At 48.9% G+C, this 14,295-nt stretch overlaps 1 protein-coding gene across 2 annotated transcripts in view; it reads left to right on the top strand.

Annotated features, from left to right (window-relative positions):
• Nucleotides 1-276: 276 nt before the first annotated feature.
• The window catches only part of PDE6B (phosphodiesterase 6B), a 34,627-nt gene continuing 20,608 nt past the window's right edge, over nucleotides 277-14,295 (top strand). Inside the window, exons 1-3 of one of the 2 annotated variants that reach the window (XM_086705693.1) lie at nucleotides 277-859; nucleotides 5,053-5,205; nucleotides 5,509-5,598. In XM_086705693.1, coding sequence (XP_086561819.1) covers nucleotides 320-859; nucleotides 5,053-5,205; nucleotides 5,509-5,598 — 783 coding nt within the window. In that variant the 5' untranslated portion in view covers nucleotides 277-319. Of the gene's footprint in view, nucleotides 860-3,796; nucleotides 4,038-5,052; nucleotides 5,206-5,508; nucleotides 5,599-14,295 lie in introns of those variants that run through there. The other variant, XM_086705694.1, reaches the window with a different exon arrangement.

Below are 14,295 nucleotides of genomic sequence, written 5' to 3'. Positions count from 1 at the left end.
TATGAGGGCCAGGAGATGTGGGGATGCCTGTTGGACCATCCAGAATTATCAGGCAATCCCCCAGGCAGAAAGGGTCACGGTGTTTGTGGGATTACCCCTCTGGAGGATTAGGTGAGAGGGGCTCCTCCGGTGGAAGCCAACTCCCTACCCCCAGCTTCCCAGGACCCCTGCCACAGGCAGAAGCCCCTGAGCTCCCATCATCACCCACCCCTGGGAAAATCAGACCAAGTCCAAGATCTAAGGCAAGGGGGGCAAGCGTGGGTGAGTCAGCTGCCGTCCTCCCAGTCCTCAGTAATCGTCATTAAGAAAGGCTTTGCTGATGACAGTGTTTGCTGGGAGTCTGTGTGTGCCTGGGGACCGGCCACGACTCCTGGACGGGCAGTGGGACACCATGAGCCTCAGCGGGGAGCAGGTGCAGCAGTTCCTTGACCAGAACCCCAGTTTCACGGACCAGTACTTTGGGAAGAAGCTGAGCCCCGAGAATGTGGCTGGCGCCCACGAGGACGGACAGCCAGTGGACTGTGCCAGTTTCCGCGAGCTGTGCCAGGTGGAGGAGAGCACGGCCCTCTTTGAGCTGGTGCAGGACATGCAGGAGAGTGTGAACATGGAGCGGGTGGTCTTCAAGATCCTGCGACGCCTCTGCACCATCCTGCATGCCGACCGCTGCAGCCTCTTCATGTACCGCCAGCGCAACGGCGTGGCTGAGCTCGCCACGCGCCTCTTCAGCGTGCAGCCCGGCAGCGTCCTAGAGGACTGCCTGGTGCCCCCCGACTCTGAGATCGTCTTCCCACTGGACATTGGGGTTGTGGGCCACGTGGCTCAGACCAAGAAGATGGTGAACGTCAAGGACGTGACGGAGGTGGGTTCTGGGCCACGACTGGTGCGGTTGGCGAGAGGTCCCTACCCATCCCACGGCCAGCCTGCAGGCCATGTGGGGACCTCTTCTTTTAGGAAGGTAGCCTGGGGCAGTGGGGTGAGTGGGGTGAGTGGGGTGGCTTGGTCCAGAGCTCACAGAAAGGAAGGAAGCCAGCCTTGAGGTGGCTGGGAGCCCCCTGACGCATAGGCCCCTGCACAGGAGCTTGGGGGGGGAGGGGGTGAGGGGGGGAAGGGGTCAGTGCAGGGGGCTGTGCAAAGGCCCAGAAAGGAAGGGCCAGTTGACCCTGGAGCCTGGAACTCACAACCCCATAGGAGACCATTCTGCTCGCTCGCACAGGCAAGTTTGGGGGTTCGGAAGAAGCAGCAGGGAGACCAGGGCTGGTCCAGGCGGTGCAGGAAGGGTAGGCGGGAATTCGTGTTGCTGAGAAACAGGACAGGCTCTTGTTGGGTGGGAAGGAGGGCGAGTGTGGGGCTAGCACAACAGGAGGACAGGGGCCCTGGGGTGGAGGCCAGGGCGGGTGGCACTTGAGGGAAGGAGGTGCCTGTTGGACATGTGTGAGGGGCAAGGGCCTCCAATGTGGGCTTGGGGTTGAGGAGCTCCTAGAAGGAGCAGGAAGAGGCCGCTGGGGCAGAATGGGAGCCACTGCCTTCTCCCCTCTTCTCCTTTCTCGCCTCTGAGAGGGACAAGCACGAGCCCTGAGCTGGACCAGCCTCTTCCACTTTCAGTGAAGGAATCTAGAGGGGGTTGCCCACCAGGGTGGGCTTCTCTCAAAACAGCTTCTGTCCCCTAGTTCCTGGAGGCGAACAGACACGTGCACGTCCCCCCAGGTCCCTTGGGAAGGAAGTGGTAGCAATCCTCTTAAACTTATCTGCTCTAAACAACCCCAGGTCCAGCGACCTGAATATAGTAATCTCTGGGATTAGCTTCATCTCCACTCCCGTTTAAGAAATGGGTCACCCATGCATCAGAATATCAGGAGCCTGAATTAACAGGAAAATAAGGAATTCGGCAGTGGGGAAAGGTGCGGGGGGCTTGCACTGAGTGACTTCCCCTGCTCCTTCTCTCTCTACATCTTGACCCCTCCCTTCTTGAGTCTGAGGCAGACCCCTCAGCCCCCAGGGGCCTGTCCTCCGACTGGCCTCCCAAGCCTGTGCTGGGTGAGGGTCTGAGTCAGTTGGCATGGCCATCCTGGGTCCTGTGCCTCCTCTATCCCTGAGCCCTCGGCTTCTTCAGACCCTTCCGCCTCCATGAGGACAGCCTGCCCTAATCTGTCCCCCGGTGGGCCAGGGGCATAGCACTGGCCTCAATCTTCAGGGCTGTGCTGGCTCTTCTTTATCTCAGATGCGGTAGAACTGAGAACAGAGCCCACATCAGCCAAAAAGCACATTTCCATTAAGTGTGTCACAAAGCTCTAAGCGTTGCCGATGTCAGGCTCCCAGACCCAGGTTGTCGTCAAATGGGATACTGAGACAGAGCCTTGCTCCGTCCGAGGCTCCAGCACCCTACTCGCAGGATGAGAAAAGCATGGAGGCTGTTTTTGGAGGGTCGTGTGTGCCAGCGGGGCAGGGAACCCTTGCAGGCAGCTAGGACAGCCAGTGTGTGGTGGCAGGAGGACACCGCAGGGCTGCAACATCACCCCACCACTACTTTGCAGCTCCTAAGACCCCCAAGGGTTCATGGCAAGCAGCCAGGCAGAAGGGACATGGTTGTGGGACAGTCTCTGACTCCCCTCCAAAGAGCTGTGGGCCCAGAAACAGTCCATCACAAGGGTCCTGCGTATTGCCAAGGCATCCAGACCCCAGTTGGGGCAGCCAGCCGTTGGGGGGTCGAAGGAGGCTAGACTGCCATTAGGGGCACGGCTTTGTGGGGAAGGTCTAGGAGCCAGGCCAACTCTGAAGAGGGAGGAGGGCGACAGCACCAGGCCAGCAGTGCAGAACATGGATAGATGCTGCAGGAGAGCAATGAAGAGGATCTGGGCAGTAGGGACAGGGTTGGGGGCACTTTCGAGCAGTCACGGGACCCCTAGACCCACTGAGGCCGAGGGGGAGGGAGGTGCCAAGGAGACACCAAGTTCCCCTCCGTGGGGTGGTGGGTGGCTTCCAACCCCTGGACTGGGAGCACGAGAGGGCAGACGTTTCGGGAATGAGGTTTAGGATGCCGTGGGGCTGGGGCTGCTCCTACTCTCACACTGTGCTACAGGAAGCTCTGGTTCCAGGGCTTCTGGGAGCCTGAGCATAGCCCCCTGCCCACAGTGTGGTAGGGGCTCTGAGTGAGGTGGGGTCTGCTTCAGCAGAGAAGCCGGGGTGGGAGCGTTGAATGGACACAGTGGAGAAGAAGACACAGGCAGGGAGCCTGATTGGGCACAGGGTACAAGGGTGTGGCACGCAGGTGACTCCAGCCCTGGGGTGACTCTGCTCAGACCGCACAGCTCTGGGCCAGAACCTTCCTGAGGCTCCCTCCACCTTGTACCTAGGGTGTTGTGAGAGCTGACGAGCTACCTGCAGGGACAAGGAGAGGCTACAGCCACGGGCGTCAGAGTTAGGGTCCCAGTGTGGCAGGAACAAGAGGGGGTGTTGGTACGGAGGGGGGCACCTGGGAGTGGGGGTGCTGCTATGGCGGGGGGCACCTGGGAGCAGGGGTGCTGGTGGGACCCCAGGTGGGAAGAGGGGAACACAGCTGAAGGGCAGGAAGGAAAGTGTGGGGCAGAGTCGAGGGCCTGCCAAGAGACCCAGCCGTGTGGCCAGGAAGGTAACTGGAGAGCTCACAAACACCGAGGATGGGAGCGTGAAAAGGGCCCTGAGCTCGTGCCTGTGCTCGGCCTGGGGTGAGGTGGAACACCCCCCTTTGTGTCACGGAACGCTGGTGCCACTCCCCACGCTGCTGCCACCTCCGGGGCTCAGTACTGATTTCCCTTTGTGGCTGCAGGTGACAGCTACCTCTCCAATCATCAGGCAGGAGAGGAACTGAGAAGATTGGTGCCAGACGCGTGCACCTCTTCGTGAGAACATGGGATGTCCTCGTCCCCAGCAGGCTTCCTCTGACCTCCCATTGGCCTGAACTGTGGCCCAGCTGCCCATGCAAGGGAGTCTGGGCAGTGGACGCAGCGTCCTTGGGCCACATGAGGGCGGAGCCACAGAGAAGGCGCGGGAAGTCACATGGGGTCAGTGACTCCTCTGTCTGCCACAGGACCAACAGTCCTTGAGTAAATCCCAAAGAGCTCTTTTAACAAGTAATAATAACCAAATGTAGGGAATATTTACGGAGATTGCCTCGCTCAACCCAAGCTGACGGGTGAAGAGAGCAGCCCAGGGCTGTCCCACCCTTGCTGGAGGTGACACGGTGGCAAGCCCAGGCCCTGACCCAAGCAGCCCAACTCTGAGCCATCCATTGCAGCTCTGCGTCTGGTCACTTGGGCCGCATGTAAATAAATATGAGCACCAGGAAGTATGAGGGTAGAGCTGGAGTCACATCCACTCTGAAGGACAGTCCCAGTCACCTGGGGGACCTCATCCTGGTGACACTCCGTCACTTGTTCCCTGTGGGAAGTCCGTCAATCAGCTCCCAATCAAGGAGCGACCCGGAGGAGCAACCCTAAAGCTAGCGGGACTTGCCCTGGGGGCCAGATGCGGACACATGCCTTATCATAGGGGCAACGGACCCCACGGAGCACCTGCTGGCTGGAGCATGACCCCAGGAGACTCCCAGGGGACCCTCCACCCCGACTCACACTCACTCTTTATTCAGCCAACACACTTTTTGGGAAGGAGCATGTGGGGGCTGGCCCAGAGGGAGGTGAAGATAGGAGAGGGCGGCCTGATCTAGGAGGGGCTTTGGGACAGGTATCCAACAGACCTGCTTAACCGGATGACAGCAGGTGCGGAGGGACCCAGGCCTGCCACATCCAGGCTTGTGAGGGCTCAGCAGAGTCTATGATGGAGAGCTGGGGTAATTGGCTCCAAATCGAGGGATAGGGACTGCGCCAGGCTAGAGCCACAAGGACAGGCCACGGGCTACGTCTCCCTGTGCTGCCTGGGCTCCCGACGCCAGCACCTGGGTCTTAGCACTGGCCTGGGCAGTGGACTCTGTGCAGCTTAGGCCCGGCCTCCCCAGGGTCAGGGTGGGCCAGGTCCACAGACTGACTGCCTCTCTTTTCTCCCCTCTTGCTGCCTGCCCAGTGTCCCCACTTCAGCTCCTTTGCTGATGAGTTGACCGATTATGTGACAAAGAACATCCTGGCCACACCCATCATGAATGGCAAAGACGTCGTGGCCGTCATCATGGCCGTGAACAAGCTCGACGGCCCGTGCTTCACAAGCGAAGATGAAGATGTGAGTGTTGGGGGCCCTTGCGGGCATGGGTGCCTCCGTGTGTGGGCCACCCCGTCCCCAGGTCTGTCCTGTGCTGGCGGGGTGCGCTTGTGTTCTCTTGGTGTCTGTGTGTAGACCTCCCCTCCTCTTAGCTCTGAGAGCTCGTGCATGTGTGCTCCTGCACGCCATGGGCCTGCGTGCGTTGAGATCAGTGCCGCGTATGGGCCCTGCTCCGGGCAGCCGGGCGTCTCTGCACCCTTGCACACCCGAACGCCTTCTGAAAACTGGGGTTTTAAACTCCTGCTGTTATAATCCCTGTCTCAGGTTTTCCTGAAGTACCTGAATTTTGGCACGTTGAACCTGAAGATTTACCACCTGAGCTACCTGCACAACTGTGAGACACGCCGAGGCCAGGTACCCGCGCGTGCGCCCGGCCAGGGCCATCCCGCCCCAGCCTCCCAGCCCTCCAAGATGTCCAAGCGTGTCCGGGTCCCCGTGCCAGTCTCTCTGGACAGAGACAGTGCGTGTCCGAGCTGGGCCAGTTCCAGAGAGCTCCAGGGAGTGTCCCATGGCTTTTGTGGTTGCCGTGTGATGCCGTGAGTGAGCCGGCTACAGTGAGGCAGTGCTGGGAAGCCGTCGTACGGCTGGGACCCCAGAGAGGTTGGGTCCCTCATCCCGTCTGCCCACCCTGACTCTCCCCCAGCCCGGGCGAGTATGAGTGCCTGTGAATGCTGCAGGCACTCCTTAGAAGCTCCCTCAAACCCTCTGTGGCAGGAGCTGGGGCGGGAGAAGAATGGACAACAGCCACTCATTGCCTGAGTCTCCTGGTGGGTTCAGCCCCTGCTACACAGGATAGCAATTGCTTCCAGGGCTGGAATCTGCTTCCCCCCAGCGAGGAGGGTGTGGGGCCTGATGCAAGCAAGGTGGGGCCTTGTGTTTCGGGAAGAGGTGCAGCGCTCACGGGCGCATGAGGTAGGTTCCCTCTGTGTCCTCCTGCCTCGGGCCCGGGCCCCCTGGAGCCCTGGAAGACAGTGAGTGGGCCTGGCAAGAGGACAAAAAGGCAGCTCCTGTCACTCCGGGCCTTGGGCTGGGAAAGCTGTACGAGACGTGGCCTTCAGGCTGAGCCTCAGAAGATGCTGAGGATGAACTGGTCCTCTAGGCCATCCCCACTGTCTGTTCTGTCTGCAAACGCTGGGTGCATCCTGGGCACCTGCTGTAAACTTGCTTAAAATGATGAGAGGTTCCTGTGCTTCTCTCAGAAAGGTTGTCTGGGAGCCCCCTCCCGACCCACGAGCTACAGAAAGAGCAGCCTAGGCAGGTGGTCTGGGATCCCCTGAGGATCTTTTGGCCAGAGGCCAGCCCTATTGATAGAGAACAAAAAAGCCTCTGACAGAGACCTCCCACAGGCTATGGCCACATGGGGCTAGGGCCAAAGCCCAGGGGGACAAGGCTGGCCATCCTGGTGCTCCAGCATGTCTGTGCAGAGGGGGTGATGGGAGGATCCTCTGGTGAGGACAAGAGGGTGCCCTGGGCAGAAAGAAAAACATGGCCTGAGGCCTTAAAGGACATGATTGCTCAGTTGGGGGCTGGTCAGGCAGGGCACAGAGCCGGCGGGGGAACAGCTTAAAGGGCTGTGAGGCCGGCATGACACTGGCATCTAGAAAGGCCACCAGGTTGACGGTGCCCTTTGGAGGGAAATCGCTGTGAGCCCCACACTGTGGGAACAGGGGTTTGCACTGGAGATATGTCTCCCCTCGCCCATTTATTAATTTATGCAATAATTTATTTTCGTCAGTTCGGAGTCCTGAGTATTTTGATTACAACCCTAGTCAACTTTATTGATTTTGTTGTTCAATCTGTTCTGACTGTAGCCACTGGGAGCCTCTCAGTGAGCTCCTGTGCCATCTGACATAACCCATTGACCCCATTATTCTGGGGTGTTTTTGTTTGTTGAGTTGGTGGATGGGTAGGTTTCTTGGTTTGGCGGGGGGAGGGTTTGCACATCACTTTCTATTTTAATTTTTTTTTTTACATTTATTGATTTTTGAGAGACAGAGAGAGACAGAACACAAGTGGGGGAGGAGCAGAGAGAACATCACTCACTTTCTGATGCTCCAGGGTCATTTGTATATTTCCTGTCCAGTCCTGAAATCAGTAATTCCTCAAGGAGCCCTGGTTCCTTGCATTGGGGAATGTCTTAGAAACAAAGATCTGGGCACTGGGTGTGCTCATTGCTACTGGGGTGTCAGCTTCAAGGTCTGGTCAGCTGACAGAGTAAGGAAGTCTATGTGTGCATACTAGCCTGTGCATAGACACATCTACAAATATTTCTACATGTAACCATGAACCCATATTAAGTTAAACTTGAGTTCTTGCTGGTGTCCACAATGTAACCTGACACCACAAGGATGTTCTGGCCTCCTCCTCTTTCTAGTAAGCAAGTTTCCACTCTGACAGTGAGATACCTGGCTTCTGTCATCCACCACTCATTTACTTAATTGTTCAATTCTAGTGCATGTGCACAGCAAGAACACAATTGTTAACCCATGGGATACAACTTTACTAAGCAGAGGACAGTGTTTAGTCTTACAAGTCTCTGCTCATTTCCAAAAATACTTCCATCAGCACCTTTTCTCTGCCTTCTTCAGTGAGGTAATTTCAAGTGTTACAGTTTGATTTTCTTGTCAGAGTCTGCATTCTTTCATCCCCCCCCCCCCATCTGCTAAATGACTGTGCTATTGGCACACATTAAGGTTCATTCTTTGTGCTGTAAATTTCTACCGGTCTTAACAAATGCATCATGATAGTTATAAACTCTCACAGTATCATAAAGAATAATTTCACTGCCCTGAAAATCCCCTGTGTTCCACCGTTGACCTCTCTCTCCCCATCTCCACTGAACCACTGGCAACCACTGATCTTTTTACTGTCATCACAGTTTTACCTCTTCCAGAATGTCATATAGTTAGAACCATGCGGTGTGTAGCTTTTCAGATTGGCTTCTTTCCCTTAGTAAAAGGCATTTAAGATTCCTCCACGTCTTGGGGCACCTGGGGGGCTTAGTTGGTTAAGCGTCTGACTTAGGCTCAGGTCATGATCTCACGGTTTGTGAGTTTGAGCCCTATGTGGGGCTCTATGCTCCCAGCCCAGAGCCTGGAGCCTGCTTCAGATTCTGGGTCTCCCTTTCTCTCTGCCCGTCCCCCCCCCCTCAAAAAAATGAATAAGCATTAAAAAAAATTTAAGGGCACCTGGGTGGGTCAGTCAGTTGAGCATCCAACTTTGGCTCAGGTCATGATCTTGCAGTTCAGTTCACGAGTTCAAGCCCCACATCGGACTCACTGCTGTCAGCGCAGAACCCAATTTGGATCTTCTGTCCCCTTCTCTCTGCTCCTGCCCTGCTTGTTCTCTCACTCTCTCTCTCTTTCTCTCTCTCTCAAAAATAAATAAACATTAAATTTTTTTTTAGTCTAAGATTCTTCCAAGTCTTTTTATGGCTTGATAGCTCATTTCTTTTTAGTGCTAAATAACATTCCATTGTCCGGATGGACCACATTCACCTATGGAAAGACATCTTGATTGTTCCCAGTTTGGAGCAATTGTGAACAAAATTGTTAAAAACATTTGTGTGCAGGTTTTTGTGTGGATGTAAGTTTTCAATTCAGCTGAGTATATACGAGGAGTGGAACTGCTGAATAACATGGTATAATTATATTTAACTCTTTAAAAATTTTTTTCAATGTTTTTTTTTTTTTTTTTTGAGAGAGAGACAGAGAGAGAGTGTGTGTGAGCTGGGGAGGGACAGAGAGAGAGACACAGAATCTGAAGCAGGCTCCAGGCTCCAAGCTGTCAGCACAGAGCCCGACGCGGGGCTGGAACTCACGAACCGTGAGATCATGACCTGAGCTGAAGTCAGCTGTTCAACCAACTGAGCCTCCCAGGTGCCCCTAATTGTACTTAACTTTGTGAGAAACGGCCAAAAAGCAACTGTGCTATTTTGCATTCCTATCAACAATGAATGAGAATTCCTATCATCAGTTTTCAGTATTATCAGTTACTTGGATTTTAGCCATCCTAATAGGTGTATCTCATTTTTGTTTTGATTTACAATCCCTAATGATGAATGCTATTGAGCATCTTTTCTTTTCTTTTTTTTCTGGATTTCTCTTTTTTCTTCTTTTTAACTTTATTTTTTATTTTTTAAATTTACATCCAAATTAGTTAGCATATAGTGTAACAATGATTCCAGGAGTAGATTCTTCAGTGTCCCTTACCCGTTTATCCCATCCCCCCTCCCACAACCCCTCCAGCAACCCTGTTTGTTCTCCATATTTATGAGTCTCTTCTGTTTTGTCCCCCTCCCTGTTTTTATATTATTTTTGTTCCCCTTCCCTTATGTTCATCTGTTTTGTCTCTTAAAGTCCTCATGTGAGTGAAGTCATATGATTTTTGTCTTTCTCTGACTAATTTCACTAGCATAATACCCTCCAGTTCCATCCACGTAGTTGCAAACGGCAAGATTTCATTCTTTTTGATTGCCAAGTAATACTCCATTGTGTGTGTGTGTGTGTGTGTGTGTGTGTGTGTGTGTGTGTGTGTACCATATTATCTTTATCCATTCATCCATCAATGAACATGTGGGTTCTTTCCATAATTTGGCTATTATTGATAGTGCTGCTATAAACGTGGGGGTGCATGTGTCCATTCGAAAATGGCACACCTGTATCCCCTGGATAAATGCCTAGTAGTTCAATTGCTGGGTCATAGGGTAGTTCTATTTTTAGTTTCTTGAGGAACCTCCATACTGTTTTCCAGAGTGGCTGCACCAGCTTGCATTTCCATCAACAATGCAAAAGAGATCCTCTTTCTCTGCATCCTCACCAACATCTGTTGTTGCCTGAGTTGTTAATGTTAGCCATTCTGACGGGTGTAAGGTGGTATCTCATTGTGGTTTTGATTTGTATTTCCCTGATGATGAGTGATGATGAGCATTTTTTCATATGTTGGTTGGCCATCTGGATGTCTTCTTTGGAGAAGTGTCTATTCATGTCTTTTGCCCATTTCTTCACTGGATTATTTGTTTTTTGGGTGTTGAGTTTGATAAGTTCTTTGTAGATTTTGGATACTAACCCTCTATCTGATATGTCATTTGCAAATATCTTCTCCCATTCTGTCAGTTGCCTTTTAGTTTTGCTGATTGTTTCCTTCGCTGTGCAGGAGCTTTTTATTTTGATGAGGTCCCAGTAGTTCATTTTTGCTTTTGTTTCCCTTGCCTCCAGAGACGTGTTGAGTAAGAAGTTGCTGTGGGCAAGATCAAAGAGGCTTTTGCCTGCTTTCTCCTCGAGGATTTTGATGGCTTCCTGTCTTACATTGAGGTGTTTCATCCATTTTGAGTTTCTTTTTGTGTATGGTGTAAGAAAGTGGTCCAGGTTCATTCTTCTGCATGTCGCTATCCAGTTTTCCCAGCACCACTTGCTGAAGAGACTGTCTTTATTCCATTAGATATTCTTTCCTGCTTTGTCAAAGATTAGTTGGCCATACATTTGTAGGACCATTTCTGGGTTCTCTATTCTATTCCATTGATTTGAATGTCTGTTCTTGTGCCAGAGCATCTTTTCATATACTATTTGACATCTTTATATCTTATTCTTTGGTGAAGTGTCTGTTCAGATATTTGCCCATTTTTAAATTAGTTTTCTGTTTTCTTATTGTTTCATTTTTAAAGTTTTTATAAATTTTGGATGCAAGTCCTTTATCAGATTTCTGTTTTGCAAATATTTTCTCCAAGGGTATAACTTGCCTCCTCATTCTCTTAACAGTGTGTTTGGAAAAACAGAAGTTTTAAATTTTAATAAAGTCCAACTTATCAATTTTTCCTTCATGAATTATAGTTAGACGTTGTATCTCAAAACTCATCACCATGTCAATTGATACATGAATGGATAAAGAAGACAAGGCATATATATATATATATAGTGGAATATTACTCAGCCATAAAAGAGAATGCAATCTTGGCATTTGTAACAATATGGATGGAGCTAGAATATATCATGCTAAGCTAAATAAGTCAGTCAGAGAAAGACAAATCATACCATATGGTTTCACTTGTATGTGGAATTTAAGAAACAAAACAAACAAGCAAAGGGGAAAAGAGAGAGAGAGAGAAAGGCAAACCAAGAAACAGACTTCCAACTACAGAGAACACGCTGAAGGTTAGCATAGAAGAAGTGGGTGGAGGGATGGGGGAAGTAGGTGATGGGGACTACAGAGGGCACTCGTGGTGATGAGCACCGGGTGATGTCTGGTACTGTTGAATCACTATATTGCACACCTGATTTAACATGGCACTATATGTTAACTAACTGGAATTAAAATAAAAACTTAAAAAAAAAACACCTCATCACCAAACTCAAGGTCATCCATATTTTCTTCTATATCATCTTTTAGGAGTTTTATAGTTTTGTGTTTTAATTTCTTTCAATGTTTATTCATTTTTTGAGAGAGAGAGAGAGAACATAGCATGAGTGGGAGGGGAAGAGACAGAGAGCACAGAATCAGAATCAGGCTCCAGGCAGGGCTTGAACCCACAAACTGAGATCATGACCTGAACCAAAGTCAGAAGCTTAACTGACTGAGCCACCCAGGCGCCCCTATAATTTTGTGTTTTATAGTTAGGTCTATGAGTTAATCCTTGTGAAAAGTGTCAGGTCTGGGTCTAAACACACTTGTTTGCATATGGATGTCAAATTGTGCAAAGATGAACCTTTCTCCATTGAATTGCCTTTGTTCCTTCATCTAACTGCAGTTGTCTGAGTCTATTTCTGGGTTCTCTATTCTGTCTTATTCATCTATGTGTCTATTTTTTCACCAATACCATAGTGTCTTTTTCATTATAGTTTTATAGCCTTGAAATCAGAAACATCAATTCTCCAACTTGTTTTTTCTGTAGTATTATGCTGGCTATTCCATGGGTGGGGGGAGGGGCCTTTCCAATTAAACTTTAAAATCAGGGGCTCCTGGGTGGCTCAGTCAGTTAAGTGTCTGACTTCAGCTCAGGTCATGATCTCACAGTCCATGAGTTTGAGCCCCGCGTTGGGCTCTGTGCTGACAGCTCGGAGCCCACTGCTTGCTTTGGATTCTATGTCTCCCTCTCTCTCTGACCCTTCCCCGTTCATGCTGTATCTGTCTCTGTCTCAAAAATAAATAAACTTTAAAAAAAATTTTTTTTTAACTTTAAAATCAGTTTGTCTATATCCACAAAGTACCTTGCTGGTATTTTAATTGGGACTTCGTTTAATCTGTACATCAAGTTGGGAAGAATTGGCAACAATAATGGGTCTTCCAGTTGATGAACAGACAATCTTTCTCCATTTCTTTAGATTTTCTTTGGTTTCTTCAGAATTCTGTAGTTCTTGCATATAGATTCCATATATATTTTGTTAATTTGCACCTAAGTATTTCATTTTTATGCTAATATAAGTGATATTGTGTTCTTAATTTCAAATTCCAATTATTTATTGTTGATATGAAGAAAAGTAACTGACTTTTGCATATTAACCTTATATCCTGTGACCTTAAAACAATCTCTTATTAGTTCCAGGAAGGTTTTTTAAATTGACTCCTTGGTATTTTCACATAAACAATCATATCATCTGCAAACAAAGGCAGTTTTATTCCTTCCTTCCCAATCTATATGCATTGCATTTCTTTTTCTTGTCTTATTGCACTTGCTAGGACTTCCAGTACAATGTTGAATATGAGTGGTGAGAGGGGACATCCTTGCTTTACTCCCAATATTAGCAGAAAACATCCACTGTCTCACCATTAAGTTTGATGCTCACTAAAGGTTTTTGTAGAATTTTCATCTAGCTAAGGAAGCTCCCCCTCTGTTTCTATTTTGCATAGGGTTTTTATTCTGAATGAGTGTTGGATTTATGTCAAATACTTTTTCTGCATCAATTGATATGATTGTGTTTTTTTTCTTCTTCAGCCTGTTAATGTGGTAGATTATATTAATTGATTTTCAAATGTTGAACCAGCCTTGTATCCCTGGGAAAAATACCACTTAGTTGTGGAGCATAATTATTTTTATACATTACTGGATTGATTTTGCTAATATTTTATTATGAATTTTTGCATCTAGGGGAACTGGGTGGCTCAGTCCATTAAGCAACTGAGTCTTGATTTTGTGTCAGGTCATGATCTCATGGTTTGACATACTTTCTTCCCTGTGTTTGGTAGAATTCATCAATGAATTCATCAAGGACTGGTGCTTTCTTTTTGGAAGATTATGAATTATTGTTCTAATGTCTTTAATATGTACAGTTCTGGGGACGCCTGGGTGGCTCAGTCAGTTAAGCATCCAACTCTTGGTTTCAGCTCAGGTCATGATCTCACAGTTCGTGAGTTTGAGCCCCACATTGGGTTCTGTGCAGACAGCTCAGTGCTTGTTTGGTGTTTTCTCTCTCCCTCCCTCTTTGCCCCTCCCCTATTTGTTCACTCTCTCTCTCACTTTCTCTCTCTTTCTCAAAATTAACAAATAAACTTTAAAAAATGTTAAATGCATACAGTTCTATTCAGAGTATTCTATTTCACCTTATGAGGGTGTTGGCAGTTTGTGTCTTTCAAGGCATTAAAAAAAATCATTTTACCTACGTTGTCACATTTTGGGGCATAGTGTTGTTCTTAATGTTTACTATTTATGTATTTTTTTTTTCCTGCTTGCTTTACGCTTAAATTGGTTTTCTTTTTCTAGTTTATTTTCTAGTTCTTTTTCTAGATTATTGATTTTGGATCTTGCTTCTCTTCTAATATGTGCATTTAATATCATAAACATCCCTCTAAGCACCACTTTCACTGCATCCCACAAATTTTAATAAGCTGTATTTTCGTTTTTATTTAGTTCAAACGCTTTATAAATTTCTCTAGAGACTTCTTCTTTGACCCATGTATTATTTAGAAGAGTTTTTTGTCTCATATATTTTGTAATTTTCCAGCTACTTTCTGTTTAATTTCGGATCCTTAGTTTAATTCCACTGTAGTATGATAATATATTACTCCTTGTGGTTTTTATTCTTTCACATTTGTTAAGATGGGTTTTATGGCCCAGAATAT

The sequence above is a fragment of the Puma concolor genome, chromosome B1, assembly GCF_028749965.1.
Source record: "Puma concolor isolate L17-30 chromosome B1, mPumCon1.1.hap2, whole genome shotgun sequence".
NCBI classification, from domain to species: domain Eukaryota; kingdom Metazoa; phylum Chordata; class Mammalia; order Carnivora; family Felidae; genus Puma; species Puma concolor.
Note: the sequence above shows the minus strand (reverse complement) of the source record. Positions and strands in the feature narration are given on the sequence as shown.